The sequence below is a fragment of the Microcaecilia unicolor genome, chromosome 6, assembly GCF_901765095.1.
Source record: "Microcaecilia unicolor chromosome 6, aMicUni1.1, whole genome shotgun sequence".
Taxonomy (NCBI): Eukaryota; Metazoa; Chordata; class Amphibia; order Gymnophiona; family Siphonopidae; genus Microcaecilia; species Microcaecilia unicolor.
Window position 1 is genome coordinate 156,941,157 of NC_044036.1, and position 19,384 is coordinate 156,960,540.

A 19,384-nucleotide genomic window follows, 5' to 3' on the forward strand; every position below is an offset into this window, starting at 1 on the left:
GGAAGCTAGGGTCCATTGAGCTGATCTCATATGTAGGCGTGCCATGGGAGTTACATGAACTGTAGAGGCCATGTGTCCTAAGAGTCTCAACATCTGCCGAGCTGTGATCTGTTGAGATGCCCGAGCCATGGACACGAGGGCCAGGAGATTGTCTGCCCTTGCCTGAGGAAGATAAGCTTGAGACGTCCGTGTGCCCAACAGAGCTCCAATGAACTCCAATTTTTGAACCGGGACAAGATGGGAATTAGGATAATTGATCACAAACCCCAGTAGCTCTAGCACTCGAATAGTCATCCACATGGACTGTAGAGCGCCTGCCTCCAAGGTGCTCTTCTCCAGCCAATCGTTGAGATAAGGGAAGACATGCACTCCCAGTCTGCGTAGCAATGCTGCAACAACAGCCAGGCACTTTGTAAAAACCCTGGGCGCAGACGCGAGGCCAAAGGGCAGTACATAGTACTGAAAGTGTTGAGTTCCCAACCGAAATCGAAGATACTTCCTGTGAGCTGGGAGTATCGAGATGTGTGTACAGGCATCCTTTAAGTCCAGAGAGAATAGCCAATCGTTTTCCTGAATCGTGGGAAGAAGGGTGCCGAGGGAAACCATCCTGAATTTTTCTCGGACTAGGAATTTGTTCAGGGCCCTTAGGTCTAGGATGGGACACATCCCCCCTGCATTCTTTTGCACATGGAAGTACCTTCCCCTGGTGGAACGGGTTCAACCGCACTGGCCTTTAGAAAGGCAGAAAGTTCCTCTTATAAAGTACCTGCTTGTGCTGGGAGCTGAAAGACTGAGCTCCTGGTGGACAATTTGGAGGCCTGGATTCCAGATTGAGAGTGTATCCTAACCGGACTATTTGAAGAACCCACCGGAACGGACACTTGCACTGTGGCTATGCTGCACTGGAGCTAGTCAAAAGCCCGTCCCTTGCTTTTGCTGGAGAGCCGCATGGGCCTCATGAGCACGCTGTTGATGAGAACGAACACGCTGGGACTGAGCCTGGGTAGGCTGCCGAGTGTACCTACACCTATTATAGGAATAGGGAGCACTCCTATTCCCTCCAAAAAACCTCCTAGATGAGGAGGGTAGTAGCAGAAGACGCCCGGCGGGAGACAGAATCCATAGCATCATGGTGCTTTTTGATCTGATCGACCACATCCTCTACTTTTTCACCAAAAAGGTTATCCCCCCGGCAGGGAACATCCACCATTCGCTGCCGGATCTTATGATCGAGGTCACAGACACGCAGCCATGAGAGTCTGCGCATCACTATACCTTAAGCAGCTATTCTGGATGTCACATCAAAAGTGTCGTAAGTACCCATGGCCAGGAATTTTCGACACGCTTTCTGCTGCATGACCACCTGGTGAAAAGGTTCAGCGAGCTCCGGAGGAAGCGCTTCAACCAAACTAGACAGTTGCCTCACCAAGTTCCGCAAGTGGATGCTCGTGTAGAGCTGATATGTCTGAATCTTGGCTGCGAGCATAGCGGCCTGATACATCTTCCTCCCAAATGAATCTAAGGTCCTAGACTCTCTGCCTGGGGGCGCCAAGGCATAGTCCCTAGTACTCTTGGCTCTCTTGAGAGCAGAATCCACCACCATGGAATCGTGAGGTAGTTGAGGCTTCACCATTACCGGCTCTCTATGGACTCTGTACTGGGACTCAGCTTTTTTGGGGACCACTGGATTAGAGAGAAGGAAGGAACGACCAGTTTCACATAAGAACTTCCCTGAGTGTGTTATGTAAAGGAACCATTGCAACCTCTGTAGGTGGAGAAGGATAATCCAAGACCTCGAGCATCTTGGCCCTGGGCTCATCCACAACCTCCATAGGGAAGGGAATATCCTTAGACATTTCCCGAACAAAGGAGGAAAAAGAAAGGCTCTCAGGCGGAGACATCCTTCTCTCAATGGGCGGAGTAGGATCAAAGGGGACCCCATAGGACTGTTCTTCAGAAAAGTATCTGGAATATTCCTCTTCCTCCCACGAACGCTCATCTTCGGTATCGGACAAAAGCTCTCTAAGAGCAGCCCGAACCTGGGCCTGTCTCGACGTCGAGGAACGACGAACTCAAGGAAGATGTTGAGAAGTTGACCCCTGCCTAGACTGCGGCGAAGCTTCCTCCGCCGACGGAGAGTCGACCTGGGTGGCAGCCGATGACGCAAGTGGCACCGAGGTCGGGGACCTCACCACAGGCTGCTTAAACAGTTGGTGCAGAAGGCACAAGCACCCCTGGTACTGAAGTAGACTGGCATAGCAATCCTTCCAGAAGCTCTGGAAGAAGGGCCCTGATGCGCTCGTTGAGAGCCGCCATCAGAAAAGGCTGCGAGGCCGGTGCAGGGGCCGGTGGCAGAATCTGTGGGGGCTCGAGAGCCGGTACCAGGCTGCCAGAAGACCGACGCATCGGCACCTCCTGTATAGAGGGTGAGCGGTCCTCTCGGTACCGACGCTTCTCGGGTGACGGAGCTCTCGGTACCACGTATAGGAGATTGATGACGGTGCTTCTTAGCCTTCGCTCGACACCCGTCATCGAGACTCCTCGGTACCGAAGAGGAGGACATGGAATCCTCACGCCTCCTTGGGTCCGTGTCCGACAAACGGTGGGTCCCGGGGGGCCTGCATAGCAGTAGGCCTCGAGACAGGTGGAGACCCACTCGAAGCCTTGCTGTTCCCAGCGCGATGTGGTCGTTCGGCAGCCATTACCTGTACTCTTGAAGTCGATGCTTCCCTCGACGTTGATGCCGCCGACCTCGGTACCGAAGCCGATGCCGAAGACACTTGGGTCCATTTTTTCATTAAAGGACACAGCTTACAAGCAGCTGGAAGATGATCGGGCACAAGGCACTGGAGGCACCACGAGTGGGGGTCAGTACCCGAGACGGTCTGGTTTCACCGAGTACAACACTTGAAGCCGCTAGGTGTCCTCGATGACATGGATGGAAAAACGGCGGCTGCGAAATTAAAGGACACGATAGTGCCAATTAAAAAGGCACAAAAAAAGGAAAAACAAACCCTGGCCGTGTGGCCTAAAAGAGGGCCGCGACGAAAAGAAAGAAAACTTATATTCAGTGACTAAAACTAAGGAAAATAAGGGTAATAAAACTTTTTTTTTAATTTTGTGAAAAAATAAACAATAAAGAAGAAAAAGAAGATAAAGAGGTAAAAGAGGAAGCAGTAACGCTAAGATCTCCTGAGCCGAAGGTAACACAGCGCAAAAAACTGTGTCACCTCAGTTGCGGAAAAAAAGAAACTGAGGATGACACGCTCGTGCGGCGGGCGGGAAGCCGTTTGTGCATGCGTGGTGCGCTCTGCAGCGTTCCTGAAGATTCTTATTTTGCTTGCAAAATTCTTTTGCCGGTCTCCTGGGCCACCGCAGGTGTCGACCCAATCGTGAGAACAAGCTGCCTGCTTGTCCTCGGAGAAAACATACTCCTTCAATAACCCCCAGTACTGCCCAAATGCTCTTGCACAAATTTACCTCTGTTATGAAGATGTAAATGTGCATGCTTAATCTGTATTCAGTATAATCTAAAACCACACATTTATATTGAAAACCTGTCCCTGCTCTGTTCAAACTATAATTTTGAGAGCCTTTCCCACATGCAAATCATGATCTACACCACCTTAATGTCATTCTTGCAGATATAATTAGGCCTACAACAGATCACTTTGTTATAAGCTACCTGAACTAGAATCATGATTTCATGTCACTATAGACATTTATATATTACAATCTCAGCTCTCCAGGGTCTCTAGTAAGCTAGGCAAGGTTCTTTTGCAAAACATTCCTTATTTTATTAAGTTACACAGATTCCCAAGGGGAAAATGAAAATTTACTAGGAATGTGGACAGGCAAAAAAAAAAAAGCACATTTTCACAAAATTTCTCCATTGTTTTTTTAATTTCACACATTCTGTTAAATATTTCTAATGTACAACAGAAATTTTTAATGCATGCAAATTATATCATCCCTAAAATTTACGTATTAGGACACATTATACTGTATTCTTCCCATGTTCCACAAAATTCTTTTACCCTAAGGATTCAGCTCTTAGATTTGGATACAATTTGTTAAGGTGTATTTTACTGACATGGAAGTTGTGAGAACACCATTATACCTGAATGCTCTAATACAGGGAATCCAGCATTGACAGACACCAAGAATAACTTAGAGAGCAACAGATAGACTCTAGAAGGCACAGTAGGGCCTAGTTCAGTCCTCATTCCCACCCATCCTCCCCAACTCCCCCACTCACCCCTAGCTCAACTCTTCATTTATAGTCAATTATTCTAATTAGGACAACAACAGTAGAATTTTCATTAGAGCTTTAATTACATTTAATTAGTTTCTGAGAAGCAAACAGTAAATAAACTACAAATTACACCATATAATCTTAAGGCTCTTTATATTCATCTAATATCCCTAGTACCTTAAGAAGTTTTAATTAAACAGCTCTATAACACTAAGATAAAGACAAAAGTCCAGCAGCGAGAGGGGTGCTATCCAGTCTTTTGCATTGAGTGTCACATGTATTATTAATCTCCCAGTTGGTGAAAGGACATGTGTGTGTGCTCGAGGCAAAGAGCTCCTAGCTCTCAGAGAACCAGTCTGTTCTCTTTAAGATAGAGTAGTAGACTTGGAAGAGCTGAGGGAGACCGAGATAACAGAGGAGGTCTACAGGGACGTTGTAGAGAAGTTACACCTGCAGTGTGGCAGCCCCTGTGCTGCCTTGGAGAAGGGAGGTCTACTAAAAGGAGAACGTTATCCTGGTGCAGCTGAAAGTAATCCTGCAGCCAAGACCAGCCCACCAGGGGATGCAATATCCTCTCGCACTGAGGATTTGTCTCCAGGAGCATCTGCCCAGGAGGGAAGGGTTAGGATGGCTGTTGTAGTTGGTGATTTGATTATTAGGCATGTAGATAGATGGGTAGCTTGTGGACAAGGGGATCGCCTGGTCATTTGCAAGCCTGGTGCGAAGGTGGCGGATCTCACGCGTCTAGAGGTTCTGGAAGTCAAATTTAGGCTCTAGGTAGAAAGTTCAAATCCAGAACCTCTAGGGCAGCATTTTCCAAGGTGCTTCCCATCCCATGTGCAGAGCCCAAAAGACAGTGAGAGCTCCGAAGTCTTAATGCGTGGATGAGGAGATGGTGCAGGGAGGAGGGTTTTAGATTTGAAAGGAACTGGGCAACATTCTGAGGAAGGGGGAGCCTATTCCAGAATGATGGGCTCCACCTTAACCAAGGTGGGATTAGGCTCCTGGCATAGGCATTTAAAAAGGAGACAGAGCAGCTTTTAAACTAGAAACTGGGGGAAGGCTGACAGTCATTCAAAAACGCATGGTTCGGAACAAGGCACTTTCAAAGATATCACCAAAACAAGGAAGATAGGGTATCCCAATAGCGAGGTTGCAATAGAGACCATAGTAGACCAGGTGTTTTTAAATAAAAGATCAGAAAAAAAGATTGCAAATTATCACTGTCAACTGTTGAGCATGATGTAAATAGGAACAACAAACAGTTTAAAATGTCTATATGCAAATGCCAGAAGCCTAAGAAATAAGATGCAAGAATTAGAATATATTGCACTAAATGAAAAATTAGATATAATAGGCATCTCTGAGACCTGGTGGAAGGAGGATAACCAGTGGGACACTGTCATACCAGGGTACAAATTATATCGTAGTGATAGGGTGGATTGAATTGGTGGAGGGGGAGACTTGAATCAAACAGATTGAAAATTCTGCAGGAAACAAAACACATCTTGGAATTCCTAGATAATGATAGGAGCATACTATCATTCACCTGGCCAGGATGAACAGACAAATGTAGAAATCAGAAATTAGGGAGGCTAACAAACTGCGCAACACAATAATAATGGGTGATTTCAATTACCCCAATATTGACTGGGTAAATGTAACATCAGGGCATGCTAGGGAGGTAAAATTCCTTGACGAAATCAAGGACTGCTTTATGGAGAAGCTGGTACAGGAGCCAACAAGAGGAGGAAATATTCTAGACCTAATCCTTAGTGGAGTGCATGATCTGGGGCAGGAGGTAATGGTGCTGGGGTCGCTTGATAACAGTGATCATAATATGATCAAATTTGATATTAGCTCTGGAGTAAGTACACACAGGAAATCCGTTAGCATTTAACTTTCAAAAAGGCGACTATGATAAAATCAGAACAGTGGAAAAAAAAAACCCAGAGGAGCAGCTGCGAAGGTCAAAATTTATACCAGGCACAGATGCTATTCAAAAATACCATCTTGGAAGCCCAGGTCAAATATATCCGTGTATTAAAAAGGAGGAAGGAAGACCAAACGAAAGCCGGCATGGTTAAAAATGAGGTGAAGGAAGCTATTAGAGCGAAAAGAAAGTCCTTCAGAAAACGGAAGAAGGATCCAACTGAAAATAAGAAACAGCATAAGGAATGGCAAGTCAAATGCAAAGTGCTGATAAGAAAGGCAAATAGAGACTTTGGAAAAAAAGATTGCGCTGGAGACAAAAACATATAGTAAAATATTTTTTAGGTATATTAAAAGCAAGAAACTGGCAAAAGAATCAGTTGGACCACTAGATACTGAGGGGTAAAAGGGGAAATCAGTGAAGACAAATCCATAGAGGAGAGATTAAATGAATTCTTTGCTTCAGTCTTCACAGATGAAGATTTGGGAGAGATACCAGTGCCAGAAATGATATTCAAAGCTGACGTGTCAGAGAAACTGAATGAAATCTCTATAAACCCAGAGGATATAATGGTGCAATTTGGGTTTTCAGAATATCCACAATTATTACACATGAAATAGATTTGCATACCAAGGAAGCTGTGCATGCAAATCTCTCATGCATATTAATGGAGACATCCTGAAAACCTGACTGGCTGGGGTTGCCCCAAGGACTGGGTGGAGAACCACTGAGCTAGCTATTCCATCATCTATTTAAGCTGCTTGTGAAGTTCCAATTGGAGATACAAAAACTGAAGACACTATCAGGCTGCTGTGCGTATTTAAAGGGACTAATTCACTTGGATACCACAGAAGTTGCTTTGACACTGTGGTGATGAAGTGTCAACACTGCATATTTTATTTTCATTTCAGTTGAAAATTAAGTAATAGATGCCACTATTTGCAGCAGGGAAGCTGCCCTTTTTTTAAAATCACCATAAAGGTCCTCTCAAGGACTATCACTAACCACACCCTCTCCAAAAGACATTACACAATGCAATACCTGCAAGCAAGCCTTCTCCGGAGCAGCCCCCACACTCTGGAATGCACTCCCTGAAAACTCAGTTTAACACAAGACTCTCTCTACTTCAGGAAGCAGATGAAAGCTTGGCTCATCAACCAGGCCTTTAATAGAAGAAGTAACTGACTTGTTAGTCTCAGTAACACACAAGGCGTGACACGGGCTGCACATACTGCAGCAGGACATGTTTATCCACTCCTACTCTAGCTGAGATAATATTTAACCATCTCTCAGACCTCATGTGCACCTTTGTTTAAATTAGTCACCTTATTTTCTAACTCCTCTTACTCTCTTACCTATCTGTTCCATCTTTGCTTATACCCTAAACTGCCAATTAAAATGTTCTATTACGTATTGTATTGACATTGTAAGTAGTATACTATGCCAAACTTTGTATCATTTGAATGCTAGTAAAAAAGCCCCGTTTCTGATGCAAATGAAATGGGGGCTAGCAAGGTTTTCTTCTGTGTGCATGTGGGAGTGTGTGTGTCCCTGCCCTCTGCCCTCTCACCCTTTCCCTGTGCTGTCTGTCCCCTCTGCTCTCTTTCCCCTCCCCCCTCGTTGAGTCCTTCAGTGTTAAGTTTCCTGCTGTGCTGTGTTTGTGTTACAGAGATAGTGAGGGCTTCTGCCCTCTCTCCCCTCCCCCCTCTGAGTCCTTCACTGTTGAGAGAGAGCGATTTGATTTCGTGCTTTGCTGTGTTTTCCTTCACTGTTTGTGTTACAGAGAGAGCGGGGGCGGGGCAGACACTCATGGGGAAACCGGATATCTCTCCCCCTTCACACTTCCGGCTGGAGGCTTCATTTAGAACGTTGGTGGTACCTTTTATATATAGAGATTTTTACTGCTGTAAATTGTCTATTGCTCATGCTTGATTTATTCTTATTGTACACTGACTTGAGTGAATTCCTTCAAAAAGGAGGTAAATAAATCCTAATAAAAAAAATAAAAATTATGTCACCATCTAATTTCCACAGTGTTGACTCTACTGTGTAGGTTGGTTAGTTATGATATAATCAGCATTTTAGAATGATAAAATCAGGAAGTGCAACCAATTCCAAAGGCCCATACTGTGAAAGATCTACTTGAGAAAGCAGTAATATGGCTCAACAACAAAAAAAACACGCCTATAGAAAAACGTTGCCTAGTGGTCTTCTCAATAACAATACAAACTCAACTAACAAAACCAAAACTAAATATTTAGAATTCTCAATTGATGTTAAAAGCATATGAGAACTAAAATGAAGTACATGGAAAAATGTATGACATTCTTTAATGAAACTAATGAACTGCTACAGACAGGCACAGATTTCTCCTCTGCTCATTGTTATCTTACACTTTTATTTAATAGCAGAGAATTAACATTAGCTCATCAGCTGTAACCCTATTATATGGCACATATTATAGCACAAAAGTACAGTACACCAGTACAACCCAACTCTGGGAGTGCTTCAGCACAATCTCTCTATTCCACAGAAAGATTCTCCCACAACAATCCCTCTAACATGACTTTAATATGTCAACAGTAAAATACGCAGCAGCAACAAACTAAATCAACAGACCTAATGAATTAATCACAAGGTGAATGCCTCAGTCTGTACCAACTCACATATATAAAATACAAGAACAGTGTGATGAATGCTCTATACTCACTTTGGCACTCTATGAACTGATGAATAAAAGTGCAGTCCCCGCCACTCTTTAAAAGAAAGTGCTCTAATAAAGAAAGAAAGGCCTATAAGTAAATGCAAGGTGAGCATCTTGAAATCAACATTATCTGAAGAGATGAGTGCTTTGATTTATAGTATTTATCATTATGAATATCAATAGGACTGTATAATATACAGTATTAGTTATACAAGAGCTTTTTGAATGATTTCCAGATGGACTGTGCTATTTGTTGCAGCTACTTGTCCACTCCAGCTTTAGTGCAGAATTACACTATATTATGCTGCATCTTAGCCAGTCTCTTCATAAAGCTACATGTATTGTACTCTTACATACCGACTGGCTACAGTTTTAAGTTTGCTCACATTATACTGTAATGCTACAACCTGCTTCCTGATTATATATGTTCTTAGAATTATGAAAACAGGCTCAAGACAAAGCTTTTACTTTAAATCATCATTACAGCATTAAAAAAAAAAAAGAAGAGGCAATGAAGAGAAAAAGAAGTGACAAATACCTGTAAAATGAAGAAAGAAATCAGTCAGATGTATGCAAAAGGGTGGAGAGGGTTTTTTGTTTTGTTTTTCTTGAGACCCAGCTCTATCTACAGCTTGGCTTGTCCTATTCAGTTGGAACCAGGGCTGGAATCTTTGTACCATGAGTCTTCATTCACAGTTATCTGGGGACATGCCCTCCCCTTTTATATCTCCCCTGCCCAACTCATTAGTTCAGTCAAGGTAGTGATAGTCAACTAGAATCCAAGAACTAGCGCTATGTTAAAGACTGTGCATTCACAGACCCTAAATCCTGCCACAAGGTGTCACCACTTCAATGACTCATTCCCTTCCCCCTTCTTCAGGGGCCTACATATACAGTGCCTCTAATATCCTCAGCCCTCATTAACCTCAAGGAGTGGGAAGTTGGGTCCCTCTGAACTTTTCTTTCTTTTTTTTTTACAAACATATTACAAAGCTTTCAAGACCACCTTCTTTTCTAAGTTGGAAGGGGGAATACACCATGAAGAAAATTCTATAACAGTCTGACTTGTCTGGCATATATGCATATAAGTTACACCAATTTTACATATGCACATAAGTTACACCAAATGGATGAGTATTTTCCCTCACAATATGTGCATATTAGCTCACAAAAAGTGCATGCACACATTTTCAACTACTCTTTGGTTCAAATTTGCATTAACTTTACTCTGGGTACACCTCTGCTTAAGTTGGATAAACTATACGGACAAACTTAAGTACATATACCCCCAGAATAGTTTAGACCACCAATGTCTCGCCTACAGAAATGCCTTATAAAGGTGTAGACAAACACAAATCACCCACACACTGGACTAATACATTAACAGGTCCACTGCTTTTCAGCCCTTCTCCCCAAGCCAATAAGGATAACATTTACATATAATTTAAAACACTGATGGCTCATTATAGCAAAATCAGTCTTCAGATTTTACACAATTTGTGACTATGCTGGCTAGCAATAAGAACTCTTAGCAAACACACCAGATTCCCTCTTCCCTGGTTATTAGTGATTAAATAATTTGCATTTACTAACAAAGCAAGTTTGTTGAAATCAACTTTTTTTTTTTTGGGGGGGGGGGGGAGGGGGATTTGATATACTGCTTTTCTGTGGTTAAAATCAAAGCAGTTTACAATTATATACAGGGTACTTACTTTGTACCTGGGTCAATGGAGGGCTAAGCAACTTGTTCAAAGTCACAAGGAATTGCAGTGGGAGTAGAACCTGGTTTCCTCTGTTCACAGGCTACACTAACCATTAGGCTACTTCTCTACTCCACTTTCAGACTGTTAAACATTACTAAGAGATTTATTTGCTGTTTTTAAAAGATCTAGTTTTCCACTAAATTCTATATCAGGTGATGGAAAGAATATTGTTCTCCAGTGCCAAAACAATAAAATAAAATAAAAAAATAATTAAAAAAAAAAAGAAGGAGTGGATCAAATTGGAGGGGGGGGGGGGGGGTTGTGTTATATGAAAGAGGGAAATGAGTCAGGCAAATGAAACAGATAGCAGCATAGAACATGTATGGATAAAAATTCCTTGTGTGAACGGAAGGAATCTACTGTAGGACTGTACAACCATCTGCCAGGACAGAATGAACAGACAGGTGAAGAAATATTTACAGAAAAAAGGAAAGCTGACAAATTGGGCAAAAGTATAACGGGTGATTTCAATTACCAAAATGTGAAAAATTACTTCTACAATTAAGTATCTCAAGGTATATCTTATCTCATTTAATGAAAAGTAGTGGAGAAAAAAAAAAAAAGACCTCAGTATCTCTCAGAGAACACCTCAGTTTGAACGATAAACTTTCATGAGCACAGAGGGCTCCTTTTAATCATTGGTCAGGAAAAAAAACTTCTCTAATATCAGTAATATTCGTATAACAAAAACAAGATAACCTTTTTCAAGATACCAAATTGACTGGAGACTATGAAAATGCTGTTCACAATTTGGTATCTTGAAAAAGGTTATCTTGTTTTTGTTATACGAATATTACTGATATTAGAGAAGTTTTTTTTCCTGACCAATGATTAAAAGGAGCCCTCTGTGCTCATGAAAGTTTATCGTTCAAACTGAGGTGTTCTCAGAGAGCTACTGAGGTCTTTTTTCTCCACTACGTTTCATTAAATGAGACAAGATATACCTTGAGATACTTAAGACAATTGTAGATGTCATTTTTCACATTTTGATATTAAGTTCTACAGATTCCAATTATTGTAGTGATTTCAATTACCTCAATACTGACTGGATAAATGTTACATCAGGGAACACTAGTGAAGTAAAATTCCTAGATGTAATAGATCATTGCTTCTTGGAACAACTGGTACAAGAAGCGACAAGAGGGTGGACTATTTTATATCTAGTCCTTAGTGAAATTCAGTACGTAGTATGAGAGGTAACTGTATTGTCTGCTGGAAAACAATGATCATAACACAACCAAATTCGAGCCGATATCTGTAGTCGAGTCAGAAAGGAAATCTGCAGTAGCAGCATTTAATTTTCAAAGGACAACTACAATAAAATGAGGAAAACGGTTAAAAAGAAGCCAAAAGGATTGGCTGCAAAAGTTAGACTAAACTAACTCCCTCATGATCAAAGCTAATAGTATGCAAATGATATGCACGCTATTAGCTTCAATCGTGAGGGAGCAAAGCAGGCAGTTCAGTGGATCCCCCAACCCCCCAATTGGTAAGGCCCCAAGGGTCCAGTGGACCCCCCACACTCAAATACAAAACACCATGGTGGTCCTGTGGGACCCCTGTCCTCTTGCTCCTCACTCCTCCCTCGACCGCCGCTGCGGGTCCAGTGGAACCTGCAACAGGAGGACCGACCTGATCCCCTCTTGAAAGCTTGCCCTGGTCAGCTAGTCCCCCAACCCAGCCCCCTCTTCAAAGTTGGAGGAGGAGGGACTAGCACTCTCTCCCCCTCAGCAGGTGTCACCTCAAAATGTCGATGCACTGGGCAGGGCTTAGCTTCCATATAAGATTCTATATATGGAAGTTAAGCCTCACCTAGTGCATTCCAGGATGCACTGGGCAGGGCGCCACCATTTTGAGGTGGTGACCACTGAGGGGGAGGGAATGCTAGTCCCTCCTCCTCCAAGTTTGAAGGTACTGGGGAGGGAGCAGGGTTGGGGGACCCCTCCACCACAGCAAACCTTCAAAGGAGGGTCAAGTCAGGTCAAGCCCCCTATCACAGCTCCCACTAGGCCTGCAGCTGAGGGGGTGAGGGGCAGAAGGAAAGGGGTCCGATTGGCCAATTAAGGTGTTTTTGTATTTATGTGAGGGGTGAATCCCTGGAGCCTTACTGATTGGGGGAGGTGGGGGGGGGGTCCAGGAGTCCACTGGACCCCAGGACTGGCGTAAGCAGGGCGGAGGAGAAGGAGCCTTAACCATAACACCAGCTATGAGCTGGCATAGGGTTAAGGCGGTAGGAGCAAGAGAACATCAGAGAACAGTTCTCTGATCATGAGGGAGAAACACCAATGAGTTCATTTTATGTCATTTAAATGAGCCTGTGGTATTCCCTGGCATGCTTGCTGTTTGCCACGTTAGAGCCCTCTGATCATTCTGCACAGGTTAAATGCAGGTGCTAGTGGCCTCTAGCACCTGCATTTACCTTTCATCATCTCTCTATAAGATGAGACAGGTGGGAGGAGGAAGGAAAGTGACGTAGAGGCAGCAGTGGGTAGAGTCAGTAATGTTTTCATGTTTCTTGTAAGGTGGCAACCTATCCATAACTCCGAGAAAGCAAATTTATCTATAATACGCTTCTCTGTATAACGCAGGTTACAATCACACACATGGGGTGATATCATCTGTCGGCACCAGGAAGCTCAAAAACTAATAGAAAATGCTTCTTGGCATGTACACCCCCACTAAGGCAGCTCAGAAGATATCTAAGCTTCAGCTCTCAAGAAAGTGGAAGGGATTGTATATATCTGATATAGCCTGCTGTCCATGGAAGAACACCTATTACAGGTCAGCAACTCTGCTTTCTCCACTAACAAGTAGGATGAATCGGCCACACAAGTAGGTTCTCCCAAACTTAAGTTTGCATTAGGGTATGCCAATGCTAGAAAAAAAAGTATTGATGGAGGAGGACAACGCTGTTATCCTAGTTTTACTACTACTTATCATTTCTATAGCGTTACTAGATGTATGCAGCGCTGTATGCTGAACATGTAAGAGACAGTCCCTGCTTGTCAGAGCTTACAACCTAAACAGGACAAATAAGGGATAAGGGAATTACTTAAGGTGGGAATGATAAGACAGACATGGGTACTGAACAAGTGAATAAGAGTTAGGAGTTAAAAACTCCTAAAGGTGGGCTTTTAGCCTAGATTTGAAGACGGCCAGAGCTGGAGCTTGATGTACTGATTCAGGAAGTCTATTCCAGGCGTATGGTGCAGCAAGACAAAAGGAACAGTCTGTAGTTGTGGAGAAGGGCTCAGATAAGAGAGATTTACCCGATGAACAGAGTTCCCGGAGAGGAATGGTACTGAGGAGCTGCAGAGTGAATGCACTTGTAAGTCAATAAGTGGAGTTTGAATTGTATGTGGAAATGGATAAGGAGCCAAAGAAGTGACTTGAGAACAGGGCTAATATAAGAATAGCAACGTTGGCGGAACATAAGTTTTGAGTAACTTGGATTGTTTGTACCTTTTGGGAGAGTTGATGGCATCATGCAAACTGTTACTTAAAACTCTCTTTACCTCATTAAGACTACACAGGCAAGGAAGAAATTGTTTCTTCTTGATATGCGACAGGAGTCTTGCAATTTGGGGGCCTCTTTTTCCCTTCAAGCTCTATGCAAAGGTTTACATAGGTATGCTGGGGTTAGTTATATCTTCTACATCCTAGGAGAGCTGCTGACAGAGTGTTGTGAATGGTTCTGTGTATCTGACATTACTGAACATGCCTCACTCTTCCTTGGTTTTGGCTTGCCTCCCTCCTGTCATATTTGAGGTCTAACAAACCACAATGCTGTAAGTGATGTTACCCAGTTTATTTTCTCAGCCTTGTGGCTGCTTTTCCTTTGCAAGTGCATTTGCTTGTTTGTAAAACGCCTTATACTGCTCCACTGCATTTTCTAAACTGATAATCCAAGCAAAACAAGACAAAGGCATGCAACGAGGACCAAGTGAGAAGCAGCAGTGGGATCTGAATCCAGGTTTCCCTCATTGTTGGGCTAGTGCTCTAGTCACTGGACTGCTACTCCACTATAGCTGCAACAGCAGTTCTTGTTGGATGTTAATCTTTTAAAAACAATCCTTTAACCAATTTTATATCCTGAATATATAACAGCTTGAATATATTATTACAAAGTCAGTAGATTGTTTTTGGTGATGGCACAGTTGTTTAATGTTAGTGATTCTAAATCACCTTCATGCCAGATAACTACCCAAATCAGGAATGCCCAGGCCACCCATTTCTTTGTGTGTTAAAAGCACCCCCTTTGCCAACCTAAGTTTTCTACTCCCCCGTCTATAAAGCCATGGAGAGGGTTCTTCCAATGGCTTATGCCTAGAAAGGGAGAGAGGGAGTGCCTGAAGTAAAGGCAGCGAAGGAAAATGTTCATTTTTACAATGGACAGTCTCCCATCAGTGAAAATGTCCCCTTGGCCAATCCCTTAAGTCCTCCTTTAATCTTTTGAGTAGGGGGACGTAATATAAATTATATAAAGTGGAAAGATCATAGGATATATTAACCCTCAGATAAGTCAAATGACAGCGAACACACTTGAAAGGAATGTTTGCCCTTCAATGCGTTAACTCTTCACCAGTAATATGAATATTAAGTGCCTCTGTTTCATCCAAGTTGTCTTTCAATCTAGAGACAGACCCATATAATTTGATTTCCTTCCGAAGAGTCAGGAGGGAGACATGTGGCTTAGAGACAGACAGAATTATCAGCAGCAGTAAACAGGGAAATCTTATGGGTCTGCTGCCTCACTGCCCCCCCCCCCCCATATCAACCGCTTCCCTAATCCTCTGAGCAAATGGCTCCATCACCAAAGCGAACACAATGGGTGACAACAGACTCCCCAATGAGTTCCCCAGCCCAACACAAAGCTATCTGTGTATGACCCATTAATTTTTATATGGGCTACTGTTGATTATAGAGAGCAGTCAACCAAGAGATAAACAATGGTCCCACACCCACCTTGTGAAGCACAGAGAGCATAAAATCCCAGTGGACATGGTTGAAAGCTTTTTCTGCATCAACCGCTATCAACATAGATGGAATTTACGCCCCTTGGAAACCCAAATTAGATGTAATATTCATTCGTTGTTATCCATAGTCTGCTGCCTAGAGATAAACCTAGCTTGATCTGACCAAACCAGTGAAGGCATCTGTGGGGCCAGCCTATTCGCAAACAGCTTTGCTAGTATCTTCAAGTACACATTTATCAGAGCTATTGGTATATATGAGCCACAGCAAGTAGGATCCCAACCAGGTTTTAAAAAAATGGTAATGCCAGCAATGTTCATGGCAGGCGATATGCCCAGCCCAACAGGCAAAGAGTTAAATACCCAGGTCAACAGCCCAATTAGTGGACACTTAAATGTCTTATAAAAAGCATTAGAGAACCCATCCAGACTTGGCGACTTCTTCTGGGTACAGCTTTGATAACTGTTAGAATCTCTCTGCCTGTGATCATGGCATTCAATCATTGGGTGTTTGCACCCTCTTCGTAACTCCGTTCACAGTAAACAGTCCAAAGGGAAACCATCACTTGTAGCATATGTTAGTCAACCTGAGAAAAGCAATAAATCCAGAGAACTCCCACCTTCTTCGCAGCGTTATAGAATAGAGATCTTGAAAAACGCCCATTTTGAAAGCTTTCCACTGGATGGCATTCTGTGCTCTGACGGAGCTAATAATCATGGAGACAGCCCACAATACCTCAAGGTGCATGGTCTCGTTTAGAACCCAACAATCTATGTGCTCTATCAAGTTTAAAAAATAGCTCCTGTGCAGAATCGAGCTCTCCATCCTGCAGCACGTGTCTAATAAAGTCCTGCACCACCTGTGTGCAATTAGCATAGGCAGCCTACTCCGGAATGCTCCTAAACTGCAAACTGTGCCGCCACAATCTGTTTTCTAAGTCTTCAATATGAACCCACAGCGCTTTGATGTTTACACTCTGGGAATCATGATAGGCATGAATATCTGCCATGTGCTTCTCGCACTGAGCTGCTCCCTTCTTCCTCCTCCTGCTTTGTGGAGAACAGACTAAGTTCTTTTTTGATCCCCTATAATAAGGAATCTTTCAAATCTTGCCTCACCAGCTTAAAGTCTAACCTGCGATACATCATCCACTTGTGCAGGATGCAGCCTCGCACCTCTCCTGCTGCTCCATCGGAGTTGGACTCGCCCGCTCAAGGTTTCCCACTTTCTTTTGCAGTGTGGGAGTGCTGGCTAAGTAATCTCAGCTTTCTTTCAGGCTGCCATTAGGTTAACCAACAGGAAGACACAGATGGAGTTGTGGAGGAGAAAAATGGGAGGACATATAGCTATAAGACTGCACAGAGCTTCAGCCCCAGGCTGCCAATCCTGAAGCTGATCTCACTTCCTCCAAAAATGGAATTCAATTTTAAACCATTGTTCTCTTGATTTGATGCAACTCAAACTGCACAGAGCACAGATAATTCCATTAAAACAGAACTGGATCAAAAGTTAGAAGCAGTGAAATAACCCTCATTTAATACATATCTGATAAGCAGCATGACCAGTTGAGGAAGAAAATAGACAAATTTTGCTTGAATTAAAAACAGTATATAATTAAGATTTAATTGTGATAAAAATTTATCTTCACAGGAATTATCAGACATTGAAATTGGACTGTTATCCAAAGGCTAGGCTGTGTGATTACTTTCAAATGAGGTTTGAATTCTTTTGTTAGGAACCTAAATATTCAGTAGTTTTTTGATTGTTGTTCTACAATAAGTTCTAAATCTAAACAGTGTCCTCCTGGACCACTAGATTCTATTTTATTAGCTTTTATTTGGGATCTAGAAGATCTAGAAAAGCAAAACCTATCAACTGACTTCAATCTTAATATGAAAATGAAGCAATGAAATCACTAAAAAAATGATTTCTAACATTAAGTGCAGAGATTCTTTTATGTCATTTCATGACCCATCGTGGAGAAAATAGCAATCCTAGGTAGTGCCATCTTTTTTTTCTATTGGTTAAATGTTGATTAACATCATGACAAGCAATCGATGATTTCAAGCAGCAACTGCAAAGATTTTTATATTATGTTACTATACTTCAATATTGCATCATAAGTGGGGGGCTTTTAATATGAATGTTTGAGATATCACAAAGAAAGGATCTTGTAATTAATTTAGCAACAGTATTTTTGCTTGGAGCTGGAAAAAATAACTGTAAGGTGAAAATGTGATTTCAATGCAAGGTTTTATAGTTCCATCTACAACTGGATTTTTGTTAGAACAATATATTGATATAAGAACAATGTAAATTTAAGCTTAATAAACCACCATGAGGGGCATTATCGAACGGCGCCGGCCAAATCGATGGGCGGCCATCTTCGGGGCCGGCTCCGTGAAGGGGCGGAGCCAAGCGTACTTTCAAAATATGCTTGGCGCCAGCCAAATCGCTCGCCGGGGTTAGATGAGATGGGCGACTCCGATTTTCAGCCATAATGGAAACCGGAGCCGGCCATCTCAAATCCATCAAAATGTAAGGCATTTGGGCGTGGGAGGAGCCAGCTTTTCTAGTGCACTGGCCCCCCTGACATGCCAGGACACCAACCGGGCACCCTAGGGGGCACTTTAAAAAAATTAATAAAAAAAACAAAATTAGCTTCCAGGTGCATATAGCACCCTTCCCTTGTGTGCTGAGCTCCCCAAATCACTCCCAAAACCCACTGCCCACAACCCTACACTATTACCATAGCCCTAAGGAGTGAAGGGGGGCACCTACATGTGGGTACAGTGGGTTTCTGGGGGGCTCCCATTTACCACCACAAGTGTAACACGTGGGGGGGGGGGGGGGGGATGGGCCTGGGTCCACCTGCCTCAAGTGCACTGCACCCACTACAAACTGCTCCAGGGACCTGCATATTGCTGTCAGGAAGCTGGGTGTGACATTTGAGGCTGGCAAAAAATGTCTGTTATTTTTTTTTTGTATGGGAGGGGGGTGGGGACCACTGGGGGAGTAAGGGGAGGTGATTCCCGCTGTCCTCCGGTGGTCATCTGGTCAGTTGGGGCACTTTTTTGGGACTTGGACCTAAAAAAAAAAAGGGTCCAAATAAAATGGACCAAATTCTCCTGACGGCCGGCTTTCTTTTTTCCATTATCTCAATGCATGCCCCTGTCCTGCCTTCACTATCATGCCAACACGCTCTCTTTCAACTTTTGCCGGCCCCGCGATGGAACGCAGTTGAAGCTGCCCAAAATTGGCTTTCGACTATGCCTATTTGGGCGGATTCAGGAGATTGCCGCCCATCTCCCGATTTGTGTCGGAAGATGGGCGGTGATCACTTTCGACAATCAGCCGGCATGTGTGTCACTATATAATCAATAGCTATTGTCAAGGCAGCAAGTTTTGATTGGGTCATGTAACCATGTGACTGTTTTAGAGTTTAAAAGTTCAAGGCACCATTTTGTATCTCCATTGGGCAGAAGACACCATGTTGAAAGGAAACTCAAGTTTAAAATTTGCTCTGTGATCTATTGTCTGCAAGAAATTTAGAAGAAACTGCTTTAACACGTTTGACAGAACAAGGAAGTTTTTTTTAGCATATCATTAGATGGAAAGCTGTGACTGAATGTCAGAACAACTTTCCTGCTGGGGTGGCTTAAAGCGTTATATTCACACTCTGTAGTGTTGTAATGCAACTGCTTGTTTTATTAAGCTTGGCTCCAAAACCATAGGCAAAATCGTATTTGTGGCTA

At 43.1% G+C, this 19,384-nt stretch overlaps 1 protein-coding gene across 16 annotated transcripts in view; it reads right to left on the minus strand.

Moving 5' to 3' along the window:
• The window catches only part of SLMAP (sarcolemma associated protein), a 255,812-nt gene that overhangs the window by 86,035 nt on the left and 150,393 nt on the right, over positions 1–19,384 (minus strand). For 8 of the 16 annotated variants that reach the window (XM_030208024.1, XM_030208012.1, XM_030208020.1 and 5 more), the window contains one exon: positions 8,899–8,961. The exons of the other annotated variants lie outside the window; for them this stretch is intronic. In XM_030208024.1, coding sequence (XP_030063884.1) covers positions 8,899–8,961 — 63 coding nt within the window. The remainder of the gene's footprint in view (positions 1–8,898; positions 8,962–19,384) is intronic. 16 annotated transcript variants of the gene reach the window in all.